This window comes from Lepidochelys olivacea (genome assembly GCF_965140295.1).
Source record: "Lepidochelys olivacea isolate rLepOli2 genome assembly, chromosome: 21".
Classification (NCBI taxonomy): domain Eukaryota; kingdom Metazoa; phylum Chordata; order Testudines; family Cheloniidae; genus Lepidochelys; species Lepidochelys olivacea.
In genome coordinates, this window is record NC_140431.1 from 15,629,638 (window position 1) to 15,644,385 (window position 14,748).

The window sequence follows — 14,748 nt, forward strand, 5'->3', positions numbered from 1 at the left end:
TTCCATGGAAATCAGCAACAGTGCTGACGGAGGGGAGTCCCCTTTGACCCTAAGGGTCAGATGCTTGCCCCAAATGTACTGCCCTATTCTTTCAAGAACATGCACAGAATTGAGCTGGGGGAGAGGGGAGGTTGTCATCAAGTGTCAGTTCCTGCGGTGATGGAAGTGTTTTGGCCAACTGGTTCAGGAAATCTCGTCACCAGTGATTCCATTAGGGATGGATAAACTAGCAGCAGCATGTTAATAATCATGTTAACTCCCAGGAGCTATAAACATGTTTTTAGGTAGAGCAGAAAGAGATTGTAATTCTAGCCCAGTCGTCCATTTTGAGGATCATTCTGAGCCTGAAAATCCCACTAAAAATCCCTCAGCCTGGCACTCACCTTCTTCAAGTGAATGTATCCTGGAATCCCAAAATTGTAAACACCACAGTGCAGCGTTTATAGGATTGGAAAACATTGTGGCACCTAAGGATTACATGCTTTAAGCGAAAAAAATACTCAAGGCCATGCTATAAGGAGAGGTTGACTGGGGTGGCTAGGTCTGTTCAGCAGAGAACTTCTCCTCTCCTTTGCTTCTTCTCCACACTGCCCAAGGTAAGTTACAAGTTCTTCCTGTGCTGATAGAGAGGCCCAGAATCTCTCTGGACATGTAAGAAGCAGAAACATACTCGCATCTTTGAATGCATGAAAACTAACAGGCATAAGCCCAGGGAAGCCATTCATGACTTGAAATATAGAGCTTCTCCTATGAGCTCTGAGTGCCTCATTTAGCCTAAGGTTCGGTGAGAATACAGAAGACATCCCACCATTTCTCCTGGTCCTGCCTGAAAGAAATATGGCAAGATTCATGAAGAAATTTGTGTATGGCTTGCTCATGCATATTATAGCATATTTTTATGCTATATGCAAGAGAATTTATAGGTGTATTTTGATTTTTATTTATTTAATTTTAATTAGGAGTGCAGTTTTCTGCATTACGCTGGTTCACACTTCCTGGGAGAAAAGCCTAAAGAACTCTTTTCAGAGTGGTAGCCATGTTAGTCTATATCAGCAAAAAGAACGAGGAGGACTTGTGGCACCTTAGAGACTAAGAAATTTATTTGAGCATAAGCTTTCATGAGCTAAAACCCACTTCATCAGATGCATGTAGTGGAAAATACAGTAGGAAGATATATAGATATATACAGAGAACATGAAAAAATGGGGGTTGCCATACCAACTCTAATGAGAGTAATCGATTAAGGTGGGCTATTGAAGCCTAATTTAATGGTGTCTAGTTTGCAAATTAATTAAAATTAAATCAAATTAAAAAGAACTCTGTTTACATATTAGTTTATCAATTCCCCTACTTTGCTGAGAACTTGGTTCACATTAAAAACAGGGGGGGGGGTTTGGTGGGGGGGGAGAAGAGGATGCAACAGGGGGACTGCTAGGCCACTGTGTTGCAGCCAGAATTTTGAATTCTACCTCTCTCACCGCCCTATTCCTCAAAGCTGTAAGTACTGGTATCACCACCAAGTTTTTATAGCAAACATTTTCTCTCTAGCAATACCGCTTTAATTCCACCACGTTACACTACATTTGGCTGGATTTTTTTTTTTTTTGCTTGCTTGGATCTTGGTGACATCAATGAATAAGTGGCAAGTCCGAGATGGACTAGGAAGGAATGCAACCCCGGGCCAATGCAGCAATATGCGGATCAGTTTTCCTTTGATCTCAGGACCCACAGTTTTTGCAATCAGCTCGCTACCTTCACCAAAGGCTTCCACCACATCACAAGATTACATATTATTTAGTGTGGGTTTGAAATTACTAAACTTCTCCCAATATTGGGGTTCACATAGTAACTTATAATTACTTCTTCCTCACCCAGTCTTACTCTTCTCAAAGACAATACAGGAACAAATACCAGTTCAGAATACAGCAGGACACAGTCACCTTCCCTTACGTGAAGTTATAGTAACCATAAACATCCCTTAGTTGTGAGGTAAGTACCTCCCAGAAACAAGAGTTTAGGGACAGTGGTAAATCTAATGATTAACTGTACAGCTACACTCAATGTCTAGAATTCCAGATACTGATAAATCATTCACCCTCTTGCTACAGCTGAGTTGCTAGCAAACGGGTTCTGGAACTTTATGTATGCCATAATGTTTAATGTCTCCCAATTATCTAAAAAATGATGGCACTTAGTTTCATGCCTCCACTGAGACATCATATATATGTTAGATTATCTCTCTATACATTGATAGTTAGAAAGCAAGAAAGAGGTCAGCCAAAAACTCACCACATTCTGTTTTTTCTGCAGCATCTCCAAGTGCTCAACCAGTCCCTCATCAGCCACATCAAATGGTGTCTGACCCTGATGACATGGGCAATTAAAAAACAAAGGCACCATCCAAGATGGTGCTTCATTAATACATGAGACGTGTTCTTTACCAGTGGATAAAAGAACAGAATTCCCTGCCGCAGTATGAAATCAGGAGACCCCCCACCTTCAGAGACCTGCTTGGACTGCCAACTACCAGGTGACATATGGAATGGGATGGCAGAGAAGACAGCCCTCCTGTTTTTCTGCCATAGTCACTTAATTCCCAGACTAGGAATGGCCAAAAGCAAAGGCTGCAGTTTTATAATGCAACCCATGGACAGACTCACCTTTATTACAAGTGCAGCTCAGAGGATAAGATCCCATGCTCCAACTCAGCAGCAAGGGCTATTGCATTTAGGTCACGTGCTCTCCAAAAAGTACACATCTACATTAAGGATGAAGGTGACCTCAACCTGCCCTATTCATTAGTGCACCCTTCTACGCTCCTGGCAATCTGCCAATGCAGCCATAAACAGGACAAAGTTGAGGGGTCTCTGTCCTGAACTGTCATGCATAAATATAAAATAACTAAGAAGGCCACTTTGGGATGTAATGCACGAGACCTGCAACACTGTCATTTTAATTAAAATACTCAGCCACCTTATTAATCACGTTAATAATGAAGCCTGATGGCTGTTGAATAAATGAAGACTGACAGGCCACAGCTCCTGGCCAGGGAATTTACAACCCAGAGCCAGGTCACTAAAGATATTATGACCCACTTAACTTTCAAAGGGATTGTTTGCAGAGCAGTAAGACAGTAGAACCTCCCTAATTTGCAGCAGGTACTGAGACAACCATTGATGATTACAGAATTTTGCAAATTAGGTCCCAATCCAGCAAAGAGAACCCTGGTGGCAGGGGTCTGTCCATGTGGTTCTCTTTGCCAGACCAGGCCTCAGATGAATGATCATACAAACAAAAATAAACAGAATGAATCACAAGTGTAGTTTTTCAAACCAATTTCCACTACAAGCAGACGTTACTCTATTCCTCATTTATACAAGGAGGAAAATGCCACACTCAGCCAGACACTTTAAAAAATAATTTGTTCCCTCAGCCACCTAAGCCTCCTGCCTGGATTCATTCCTGGATGTTGTTCTAGCCGGTATCGTCTCAATCCACTGCCAAAGAAGTGGCCATGATATCACAACACTGAATCAATTCAGGCAGGAAGCAGTTTAGACAGGTAAAAACAGTTTCATACACATCAGAGTTCAGAAACAGGAAAGCAGAACAGGATGGGAGTTTCATGGGGGACAAGTACATTTTTAAACATTAACAATATGTGGCCCTGAAGTCAATACTGGAATCAGCAAAAAGAATAGTTACACTGTGTCTCTGCTTCCCACCCTCACAACTAGAGAACTCTGCAGGTTCCCCCAGCCTATATGACCAAGATGTTCAGAGTGAATGGAAAGGATTTAAAACCTTCAGCATCCAATCGGTTATCTCCAAAAAGTTACAGACTTTCAGTCTCAGCTACATGTCCACAATTAAAGCTTTCCCATTAAAAGCTCTAGTTTTACCACCACCAGGTTTTTTGCACCTGGCTTATTTCCCATGCAAAGACGACTGGTTTTTGGTCATTTTTAAGTTGCCAAGACAGTATTAAAACAGGACAGAAGACAACCTCCACTCCCCTCCCTTACATTCCTGAGCCTCAAGACTCAGCTGAGTCTACACTACAAGTTTAGGTCGAATTTAGCAGTGTTAGATCAATTTAACCCTGCACCCATGCACACAACGAAGCCATTTTTGTCGACTTAATGGACTCTTAACATCGATTTCTGTTCTCCACCCCGATGAGGGGATTAGCGCTGAAACTGACATCACCAGGTCAGATTTGGGTTAGTGTGGACACAATTCGACAGTATTGGCCTCCAGGAGCTATCCCACAGTGCTCCATTGTGACCACTCCGGACAGCACTCTGAACTCGGATGCACTGGCCAGGTAGACAGGAAAAGCCCCACGAACTTTTGAATTTCATTTCCTGTTTGGCCAGTGTGGTGAGCTCATCAGCAGAGGTGACCATGGCATCCCAAAATCGCAAAAGAGCTCCAGCATGGACCGAACGGAAGGTACTGGATCTGATCGCTGTACAGGGAGACGAATCCGTGCTATCAGAACTCTGTTCCAAAAGATGAAATGCCAAAATATTTGAAAAAAATCCCCAAGGGCATGAAGGACAGAAGCTATCACAGGGACCTGCAGCAGTGCAGTGTGAAACTTAAGGAGCTTAGGCAAGCCTACCAAAAAACAAAAGAGGGAAACGCCCACTCGGGGTCAGAGCCCCAGACATGCTGCTTCTATGATGAGCTGCATACAATTCTAGGGGGTTCCCCTACCACTGCCCCACCCCTGTACGTGGACTCCTGCAAGGGGGGAGTCTCACGCAACAGGGATGAGGATTTTGGGGACAAGGAAGATGATGAGGAGGGGGAGGTTGAAGATAGCACAAACCAGGCAAGTGGAGAAACCATTCTCCCCGACAGCCAGGAACTGTTTATCACCCTGGAGCTAATACCCTCCCAACCTGGGCTCCCAGAACTTGAAGGCAGAGAAGGCAGCTCTGGTGAGTGTACCTTTGTAAATATAATACACAGTTTAAAAGCAAGCATGTTTAATGATTAATTTGCCCTGAAGACTTGGGATGCATTCGTGGCCAGTACAGCTATTGGAGAATTCTGTTAACGTGTCTGGGGATGGGGTGGAAATCCTCCAGGGACATCTCAATGAAGCTGCCCTGGAGGTACTCCCAAAGCCTTTGCAAAAGGTTTCTGGGGAGGGCAGCCTTATTGCGTCCTCCATGGTAGGACACTTTACCAGTAGCACGTTGTCTGGAATCATTGCATAAGAAAGCTTGGCAGCATGTGGTCCCAGTGTTTGCTGGCATTCAAGCAACACCCGTTCTTTATCTCTCTGTGTTATCCTCAGGAGAGTGATATCATTCACGCTGGCTGAAATAGGGGAATTTTATTACGGGGACATCAGAGGTGGCCGTTCTTGCCGGGCTGTTTGCCTGTGGCTGAAAAGAAATCATCCCCGCTGTTAGCCACATGGTGGGGGAAGGGGTGAAGCGATCATCCCAGAGAATTGGGTGTGTGTGTGGGGGGGGGGGGGGGGAGTGTTTTCAGTTGGGTTTGTGCTGCACATTAACCCGAAAACATCAGCCCCTCCTTTTAAATGGCCAATGTGTCTTTTTCAATCTCCCTTTTTTTCCTCCCGCAGCTGCAAATGTTTCAACACTGACTAGCATCTCCATCCCAGAGGCTAGCACAGAGAAGAACGCAAAAAAAACGCACTCGCGATGAAATGTTCTCTGAGCTCAAGCAGTCCACCCACACTGAAAGAGCCCAGCAGAATGCATGGAGGCAGACAATGGCAGAGCAACAGGAGAGGTAGTGAGATCAAGAGGAAAGGTGGTGGCAGCATGATGAGAGGAGGCACGATGCAATGCTGTGGCTACTGGAGGATCAAACTGATATGCTCCAACATATTCTTGAGGTGCAGGAAAGGCTCAGACCACCACTGCAGCCCCTGTGTAACCAACCGCCCTGCTCCCCAAATTCCATAGGCTCCTCACCCAGACACCCAACAACGTGGCAGGGGAGGGGGGATGCACGGGGAGCAGCTCCGGGAACCCAACCACTCCACCCCAGAGGACTGCCCAAGCAACAGAAGACTGGCATTCAATAAGTTTTGAAGTGCAGTGTGGCCTTGCCCTTCCCTCCTCCCCTATCCCTCCCGGGCTACCTTGGCAGTTATCCCCCGATTTGTGTTACGAATTAATAAAAGAATGCATGAATTTGAAACAACGATGACTTTATTGCCTCTGCAAGTGGTGATCGAAGGGGGGAGGGGAGGGTGTTTGGCTTACAGGGAAGTAGAGTGAACCAAGGGGGAGGGTTTTCATCAAGGAGAAACAAATGGAAATGTCACATCATAGCCATGAAACTGGTTTTCAAAGCTTCTCTGATGTGCAGCGTGCCCTGCTATGCTCTTCTAACCGCCCTGGTGTCTGGCTGCGCGTAATCAGTGGCCAGGTGATTTGCCTCAACTTCCCACCCCACCATAAACGTCTCCCCCTTACTCTCAGATATTGTGGAGCACACAGCAAGCAGTAATAACAATGGGAATATTGATTTCGCTGAGGTCTAAGCGAGTGAGAACACTGCGCCAGCGCGCTTTTAAACATCCAAATGCACATTCTACCAACATTCTGCACTTGCTCAGCCTGTAGTTGAACAGCTCCTGACTACTGTCCAGGCTGCCTGTGTACGGCTTCATGAGCCATGGCATTAAAGGGTAGGCTGGGTCCCCAAGGATAACTATAGGCATTTCAACATCCCCAATGGTTATTTTCTGGTCTGGAAAGTAAGTCCCTTGCTGCAGCTGTTCATACAGACCAGAGTTCATACAGACAGACAGATGCGAGCATCATGTACCTTTCCAGGCCATCCTACGTTCATGTTGGTGAAATGTCCCTTGTGATCCACAATGCTTGCAGCACCATTGAAAAGTACCCCTTGCGGTTTATGTATTGGCTGCCTTGGTGGTCCTGTCCCAAGATAGGGATATGCGTTCCGTCTATTGCCCCACTACAGTTAGGGAATCCCACTGCAGCAAAGCCATCCACTATGACCTGCACATTTCCCAGAGTCACTACCCTTCTTAGCAGTGGCTCAGTGACTGCATTGGCTACTTGGATCACAGCAGCCCTCACAGTAGATTTGCCCACTCCAAATTGATTCCCGACTGACCGGTAGCTGTCTGGCACTGCAAGCTTCCAGAGGGCTATTGCCACTCGCTTGTGAACTGTGAGGGCTGCTCTTATCTTGGTATTCTTGCGCTTCAGGGCAGGAGAAAGCAAGTCACAAAGTTCCATGAAAGTGCCCTTACGCATGTAAAAGTTTCACAGTCACTGGGAATCATCCCAGACCTGCAACACTATGCAGTCCCACCAGTGTGTGCTTGTTTCACGTGCCCAGAACCGGCATTCCACGGCATGAGCCTGCCCCATTGCAACCAGGATGGCCGAATTGCCGGGGCCCATGCTTCGAGAGAAGTCTGTGTCTATGTCCTCATCACTCTCGTCACCGCGCTGCCGTCGCCTCCTCGCCTGTTTTTGCAGGTTCTGGTTCTGTGTATACTGCATGATAATGTGCGAGGTGTTTACAATGCGCATAACTGCTGCGGTGATCTGAGTGGGCTCCATGCTTGCCATGGTATGGCATCTGGAGGAGAACAGGGTTGCAGGGGAAGCAGTGGTTGGATGACCAGTTTTGCAGACCTACTGCACCATCTGCTGCCAGGACACAACAGCTAAGCGAGGTGCACGCTTGCTGTGGTATGGCAAGACAAGAACAGCCAAGCACAGTTGCAGTGGAAGCGGCCCTGCGAGATCATAGAATATCAGGGTTGGAAGGGACCTCAGGAGGTCATCTAGTCCAACCCCCTGCTCAAAAGCAGGACCCATCCCCAATTAAATCATCCCAGCCAGGGCTTTGTCAAGCCTGACCTTAAAAACTTCTAAGGAAGGAGATTCCACCACCTCCCTAGGCAACGCATTCCAGGGTTTCACCACCCTCCTAGTGAAAAAGTTTTTCCTAATATCCAACCTAAACCTCCCCCACTGCAACTTGAGACCATTACTACTTGTCCTGTCATCAGCTACCACTGAGAATAGTCTAGAACCATCCTCTCTGGAACTACCTCTCAGGTAGTTGAAAGCAGCTATCAAATCCCCCCTCATTCTTCTCTTCTGCAGACTAAACAATCCCAGTTCCTTCAGCCTCTCCTCATAACTCATGTGTTCCAGACCCCTAATCATTTTTGTTGCTCTTCGCTGGACTCTCTCCAATTTATCCACATCCTTCTTGTAGTGTGGGGCCCAAAACTGGACACAGTACTCCAGATGAGGCCTCACCAATGTCGAATAGAGGGGGACGATCACGTCCCTCGATCTGCTCGCTATGCCCCTACTTATACATCCCAAAATGCCATTGGCCTTCTTGGCAACAAGGGCACACTGCTGACTCATATCCAGCTTCTCGTCCACTGTCACCCCTAGGTCCTTTTCCGCAGAACTGCTGCCCAGCCATTCGGTCCCTAGTCTGTAGCGGTGCATTGGGTTCTTCCGTCCTAAGTGCAGAACCCTGCACTTATCCTTATTGAACCTCATCAGATTTCTTTTGGCCCAATCCTCCAACTCGTCTAGGTCCCTCTGTATCCTATCCCTGCCCTCCAGCGTATCTACCACTCCTCCCAGTTTAGTATCATCCGCAAATTTGCTGAGAGTGCAATCCACACCATCCTCCAGATCATTTATGAAGATATTGAACAAAACCGGCCCCAGGACCGACCCTTGGGGCACTGCGCTTGATACCGGCTGCCAACTAGACATGGAGCCATTGATCACAACCTGTTGAGCTCGACAATCTAGCCAACTTTCTACCCACCTTATGGTGCATTCATCCAGCCCATACTTCCTTAACTTGCTGACAAGAAGAGAGAGACCGCTTCCGCTGTCACTCTGCTCTCCATCACCAGGAGAGCAGAGTGCCAGCGGGAAGCGGTGATGACGATTAGCAGTCCTACTGCATTGTCTGCTGCCAGGACACAACAGCTGAGCGGGCTGCATGCTTGCCATGGTATGGCGAAACAAGAGCAGTCGAGCAGAGCGCCAGCGGAAGCGGTGGACGACAACGGTCACCTAGAGGACCTGCGAGGTGGATTCATCGCATCAGGAGAGCAGAGCGGCAGTGGAAGCAGTGGATGACAACAACGGGTAGCAGTCCTACTGCACCGTCTGCTGAAAGCAGTATGGTGCCCGCACAGAAAAAAGCGCAAAACGATTGTCTGCCGTTGCTTTCACGGAGGGAGGGGCGACTGACGACATGTGCCCAGAACCACCTGTGACAACCTTTTTGCCCCATCAGGCATGGGGAGCTTAACCCAGAATTCCAATGGGTGACGGAGAATGCAGGAACTGTGGGATAGCTACCCACGCTGCACGCTCCGAAAGTGGACGCTAGCCTCGGTACCGTGGACGCACTCTACCAACTTAATGCGCTTAGTGCATTAGTGTGGGGACACACAATCGACTGTATAAAATCGCTTTATAAAAAATCGACTTCTATAAATTCGACCTAATTTCGTAGTGTAGACATACCCTGACTGGTATGACTTTTCCACAAGACTAGGGAGGGTAGTAGTCTCAGATACAGGAAGTCTTGAAATTCTTTGTTTCCAAATATGTTTCAATGTATACAGGGTAATTAGAGCTGGTCTTCATACAACCTACCAGATGGCTGGGCTGAGCAATGGGCTAAAGAGGTTTGTGTACATTTCCCTATAAAAAACACACTTCAGCTCTGATCTAACAGGGACCAGCGCTTTTCTAGGTAAAGACTATTTCAGCAGGGCAGAGCACAGCAGTACAATCCTTGCTTCCAGTCACTAGAACTCTGAAGTTGCATCAATAGTTGAACACTCACTCACCAGCTTGTTCCTGATGTCCATGTCACAGAGCGCCTCAGCCAAGATAGTGCAAGCTTCTTTCACTCCCCAGTGTGCAGCAGCATGAAGTGGAGTCCAGCCATCATTATCCTGGACATTCAAATTAAACCCAGCTTGGATCAAGAGCCTAAGGAAAGAAAAAAAGAGAATGAATCCCCATGCATAAGCGCCATACCAGGGGTTAGCATGGTAAATATTAAGCCATTTGTATTTTTATGTTCATTTGCAAATAAGAACGTAAGAATGGCCGTACTCTGGCAGACCATCCCGCCCAGCCCAGCATCCTGTCTTCTGACAGTGGCTGGTGCCAGATGATTCAGAGGGAATGAACAGAACAGGGTAATTTTGAGTGATCCACACACTGTTATCCAGTCCCAGCTTCTGGCAGTCAGCTGTTTAGGGATACACAGAGCATGGGGTTGTGTCCCTGACCATCTTGGCTAATAGTATTAATGGACATATCCTACATATCCTCCATAAACGTGTCTAATTCTTTTTTGAACCCAGTTATACTTTTGGCCTTCATAGCATCCCCTGTCAAGGAGTCCCGCAGGTTGACTGTGTGCTGTATGAAGAACTTCCTTATGTTTGTTTTAACCCTGCTGCCTATTAATTTCACTGGTGACCCATGGCCCATGTGTTATGTGAAGGGATAAACACTTCCTTATTCACTTTCTCCACACCATTCACGATTTTATAGACCTCTATCATCCTCGAGTTTCTTTAAGAGAAAAACCCCAGTCTTTTTAATCTCTCCACATATGCTTTCTTGTTCCATACCTCTAATTATTTTTGTTGCCTTTCTAATACATCTTTTTTGAGATGGGGCAACCAGAACTGCAAGCAGTATCCAAAGTGTGGGTGTACCATGGATTTATACAGAGGCAATATGATATTTTCTGTCTTATTATCTGTCCCTTTCCTAATGGTTCTTCACATTCTATTAGGTTTTTTGACTGCGGCTGCACACTGCGCAAATGTTTTCAGAGAACTATCCACAGTGACTCCAAGATCTTTGAGTGGTAACAGCTCATTTAGACCCCATCATTTTTTATGTATAGTTGGGATTATATTGTGCATTACTGTGCACTTAACATTAATTTCATCTGCCATTTTGTTGCCCAGTCACCCAGTTTTTTGAGATCCCTCTGTAACTCTTCACAGACAGCTTTGGACTCAACTACCTTGAGTAATTTAGTAATTTAAATAAGTTAGTCAACTCTCTGTGACACATTACTGTCATAATATGAAAGAGTCAAAAGTCAAATGACAAAAGTCAATTTATACTTCCCCAGCCGACCACCGGACCCTCTTACTCAAGATATACCTGAATGGAAAACCATGACTTATAGCCTGTCCTGAAGGGCAAAGTGACTTTCGTAGAACCAGAAGGGGAAGACCTTGTCTGACCCAGATCATTCCAGCTGATTGTAGCTGGTAGGACAGTGCACAGGGAGACTCCTGGTTGCCATGACAAGCCATACAAGGCCTTACGGATTAGAAGTCCCGACATCCTGAATTGCACCTGGTGCTACAAAAGAGTAGTGGCTCATGCACAGTGTTACTAAGTGAACAGTTTAAGAAGGAAAATCTTGGAAGGGCAACACACAAAATTGGCCTTGAAACAAAAGCATACTTCGGCAATGCAGGGAGACTGGGGAAACTGGGAGGTTTGGGAGAGGTCCAGTCACTGTGCACCACTACCCCAACACCTCTACCAAGAAGCCTGCATTTGGAAGGGGAGGCCAAATGGTATCTCTGCAGTGTGAAGATGTTTGGCAGAGAAGGAGCCAAACAAAGACCCAATAAGTTACGGGTAGAGAAGTCTCAGTAATGGCGTCTAAGAAAAAGCTGCTCGCCCTTTACTACAGACGAGAAATGAGTCTAGTGCTGGTTCTGCCAAAGAGCTCAACTGGAATTCCACAGACTGACAGGCCAATGGAGGCAGGACTACCGGAGAGGGATTGGAGCAAGGATTTCACTGCCTGTGCCTAATGAACAAGACAAGCCACAAATCAGGATTACAAGACATGCATCTTAATAGACTGGGATCCGTGCAGTAAAAGCAAATCCTTGTGCAAGCCAGACACTTTTAGAACACCTCTGCCACCTATACCATTGTCTGACTTTCCCCCTCACCTGTATATCTGATCATTGCAGATGCCATGAAACACTGGCACCCAGTCAAGACCTCTATGTGAAGGTTTTTGAAAAAAGGGTGTCCATAGTTGAGATCCTAAGGGATTTTCAAGAGTGCCAAAGTGGCTGAGAAGCACAAGACCTACTGCCTTTCAACAACACCAGCCTAAACATTTAGGGAGATCACAGTAGGGCTCTACGTGTTGAGACGCTTGCCACTGTTCTTTGAGGATTTATATTTTGGGGATTCCACCATTACCTTCAAGAGTCCCCACATCACCACAGCAACCCTCCCTAAAGCAGAGGTGTACTGGACAGGCAGTGAGCATCTGCGTGTCATTCCAAACTGCCACCACTGATCAGAGGCAGAGCATGCTGCTTTTATAGCACGGTCATTCCAGGGAGCATGGGGATTTTGACATTTCTGCTGCTTTTAAACTGGTGCATTACAGTGCTAACTAACCAGAGTATTGTTAAATGGCTCACATAGCGGTTTCCTTGTGAAAGCTCACTTCAGATGAAATGTGTGATTTTCAATCAGGTGCTGACTTTTTAAGCTAATTTTCCAGCTGGAGAAAGTGGGGAACAAGGCTGTTAAGAGACTTGGTCAAGGTCAAGGAGCAATTCTGTGTCTCACCCGAGAGGTTTGCTAGCTCCTGGCGCTCTGCCCTTGGTGTAAGTCACTAGAGTTTAGATTGGAGTTTAACGGTGGTCATAAAATATCAAAGGGTAAGAGCCCAGATTAGCTCAGTTTTATTTTCTGAAATAGCTAGAAGTGAGGGGAAGTTCTCCACAAGAGGTATAAGCACCACTCCCAACAGTGACTATTGGAAAGTGCAGCCACCTCATTACTGGATTGTGTGCAAAACACTGCTAAGAACAGATATGACCAATTTAGTAGGTTGCGGAACGCACTGTACATGATTTTTACGGTGGTTGAGCCTCAGGGCCCCGATCAGGGCCCCATTGTGTCGTTAGGCGCTATACAAAGAACAAGGACAGTCCCTGCCTCAAAGAGCTTACAATCCAAGTATAAGACAAGCGCCAACAGTTGGATACGGATGGTGAAGCACAAGGAAACACCGAGATGGTTATGAAGAGCTGGATAAAAACAGCAGTCTGAGCACACCAGCTGCTTAACCACAACTGAGCATCTTGAAGGCATCACACCAGGGGAGAGTTTTCAGAGGGGATGTGAACCTGGACTACGGAGCAGTCTTGTGGGAGTTTACAATGTGCTCCTCCATAGCACAAGAGGTGGCATGAGAGAAAGCACACTGGTGACTGTTGGAAAACGCCTTGCTGGAGAAAACCTCACTACGTTCCGCTTGCCCGGGGAGAGCACAAGTACATTACAAGGGTAAGAGCGTGATGTGTGACCAGGCTGCTCAGGGGCTGCTGCTTTTGCACTCACAGGCCTATCAGAGGAGCCGCTCAGCTTCAGCGCAAGTGGAACCTTCCCATTACAGAAACTGCAAGCAGCACTAAGGGCTTGTCTACACTGCCAAGCCGTCGACAAAACTTTTGTCTTTCACAAGTACTTTATAAAGCCCCTGGAAAGACAAAAGTTTTGCCGCGGCAAGTGGCAGTGTGAACGTAGCTTTGTCAGCAGGAGCGCTCCTGCCGACAAAGCGAACGCCGCTTGCAGGGCTGGAAGTATTTTGTCAGCAAAAGTGTCGACAAAGAGCGTTTACACACGCCGACATTTAGTGACAAGGCTGTGTCGACACACCCTTGTCGCTAAAAGCTGCGTGGTGTAGACAAGCCCTAAGTGGAATGTGGGTGTTAAGAGAGGACTGGCTAGTGTCTTTTTCCCTAGGCTGATAAGGTCAAACAACAATTTCACCATGACTAATTTAACTTATTTAGCATGTGTACAGGAAAAAGCGTGACAGCAACTTAAGTTCCAGGGCACCAACAGTTACATGCAAAACCAGTAACGCTTAATATCGCATAACTGGTACATACCTTAGTGGCAGTCATTAGTTTCCTGCAAATAATTAGTTACACTTCAACCCAGAGTTTCCAGGCGAAACACATTGTGGTACAGAGACTGAAATCACTTTAATCCTGCAATAACATTTAACCTGCAACTCCCAACTCTGCACAGTCAAGAATTAGCCCTAGAGAAGCACTACATTATATTACTTTGTATTACTATAGTGCAGAGGTGGCCAACCTGTGGCTCCGGAGCCACATGCAGCTCATCAGAAGTTGTCTAGGCACCGACTCCGGGGCTGGAACGACAGGCGCCAACTTTCCAATGTGCCGGGGGGTGCTCACTGCTCAACTCCTGGCTCCGCCACAGGCCCTGCCCCCACTCCACCCCTTCCCACCCCCTCCCCTGAGCAATGTTCCCTCTAATTTTTGACAGGCCATGTGCGCAAAAAATTTCTTCTGTGCAAACTGTTGTGCTTCTGTGCAAATTGTTGTGCACGTGATGTTTTGCTGTGTGCACAGGGTTTAGGATCTGTGCGCGCACGCACGCACCGCTCAGAGGGAACAGTGCCCCTGAGCCTGCCATGCCCTCGTTCCTCCCCCCACCCCCCCCAGAGCCTCCTGCACGTCACAAAACAGCTGTTTGGGAGGTGCTGATCCACAGGGCTGCTGGTGGGCGGGAGGCTCTGGGAGCAGGGTGGGGGAGCTGATGTGGGGCTGCTGATGTATTGCTGTGGCTCTTTGGCAACGTACATTGATAAATTCTGACTCCTTCT

The 14,748-nt window shown here is 46.8% G+C and overlaps 1 protein-coding gene across 6 annotated transcripts in view; it reads right to left on the minus strand.

The window, feature by feature from the left end:
- The window catches only part of PPP1R12B (protein phosphatase 1 regulatory subunit 12B), a 177,694-nt gene that overhangs the window by 116,478 nt on the left and 46,468 nt on the right, over window positions 1–14,748 (minus strand). For all 6 annotated transcript variants that reach the window (XR_014709168.1, XM_084611109.1, XM_084611108.1 and 3 more), the window contains exons 5-6: window positions 9,878–10,022; window positions 2,290–2,364 (exon numbers count right to left, since the gene is read on the minus strand). Coding sequence is in view for 5 of the 6 variants with exons in the window: in XM_084611109.1 (XP_084467235.1) it covers window positions 2,290–2,364; window positions 9,878–10,022 (220 nt within the window). In the remaining variant the exon portion in view is untranslated. The remainder of the gene's footprint in view (window positions 1–2,289; window positions 2,365–9,877; window positions 10,023–14,748) is intronic.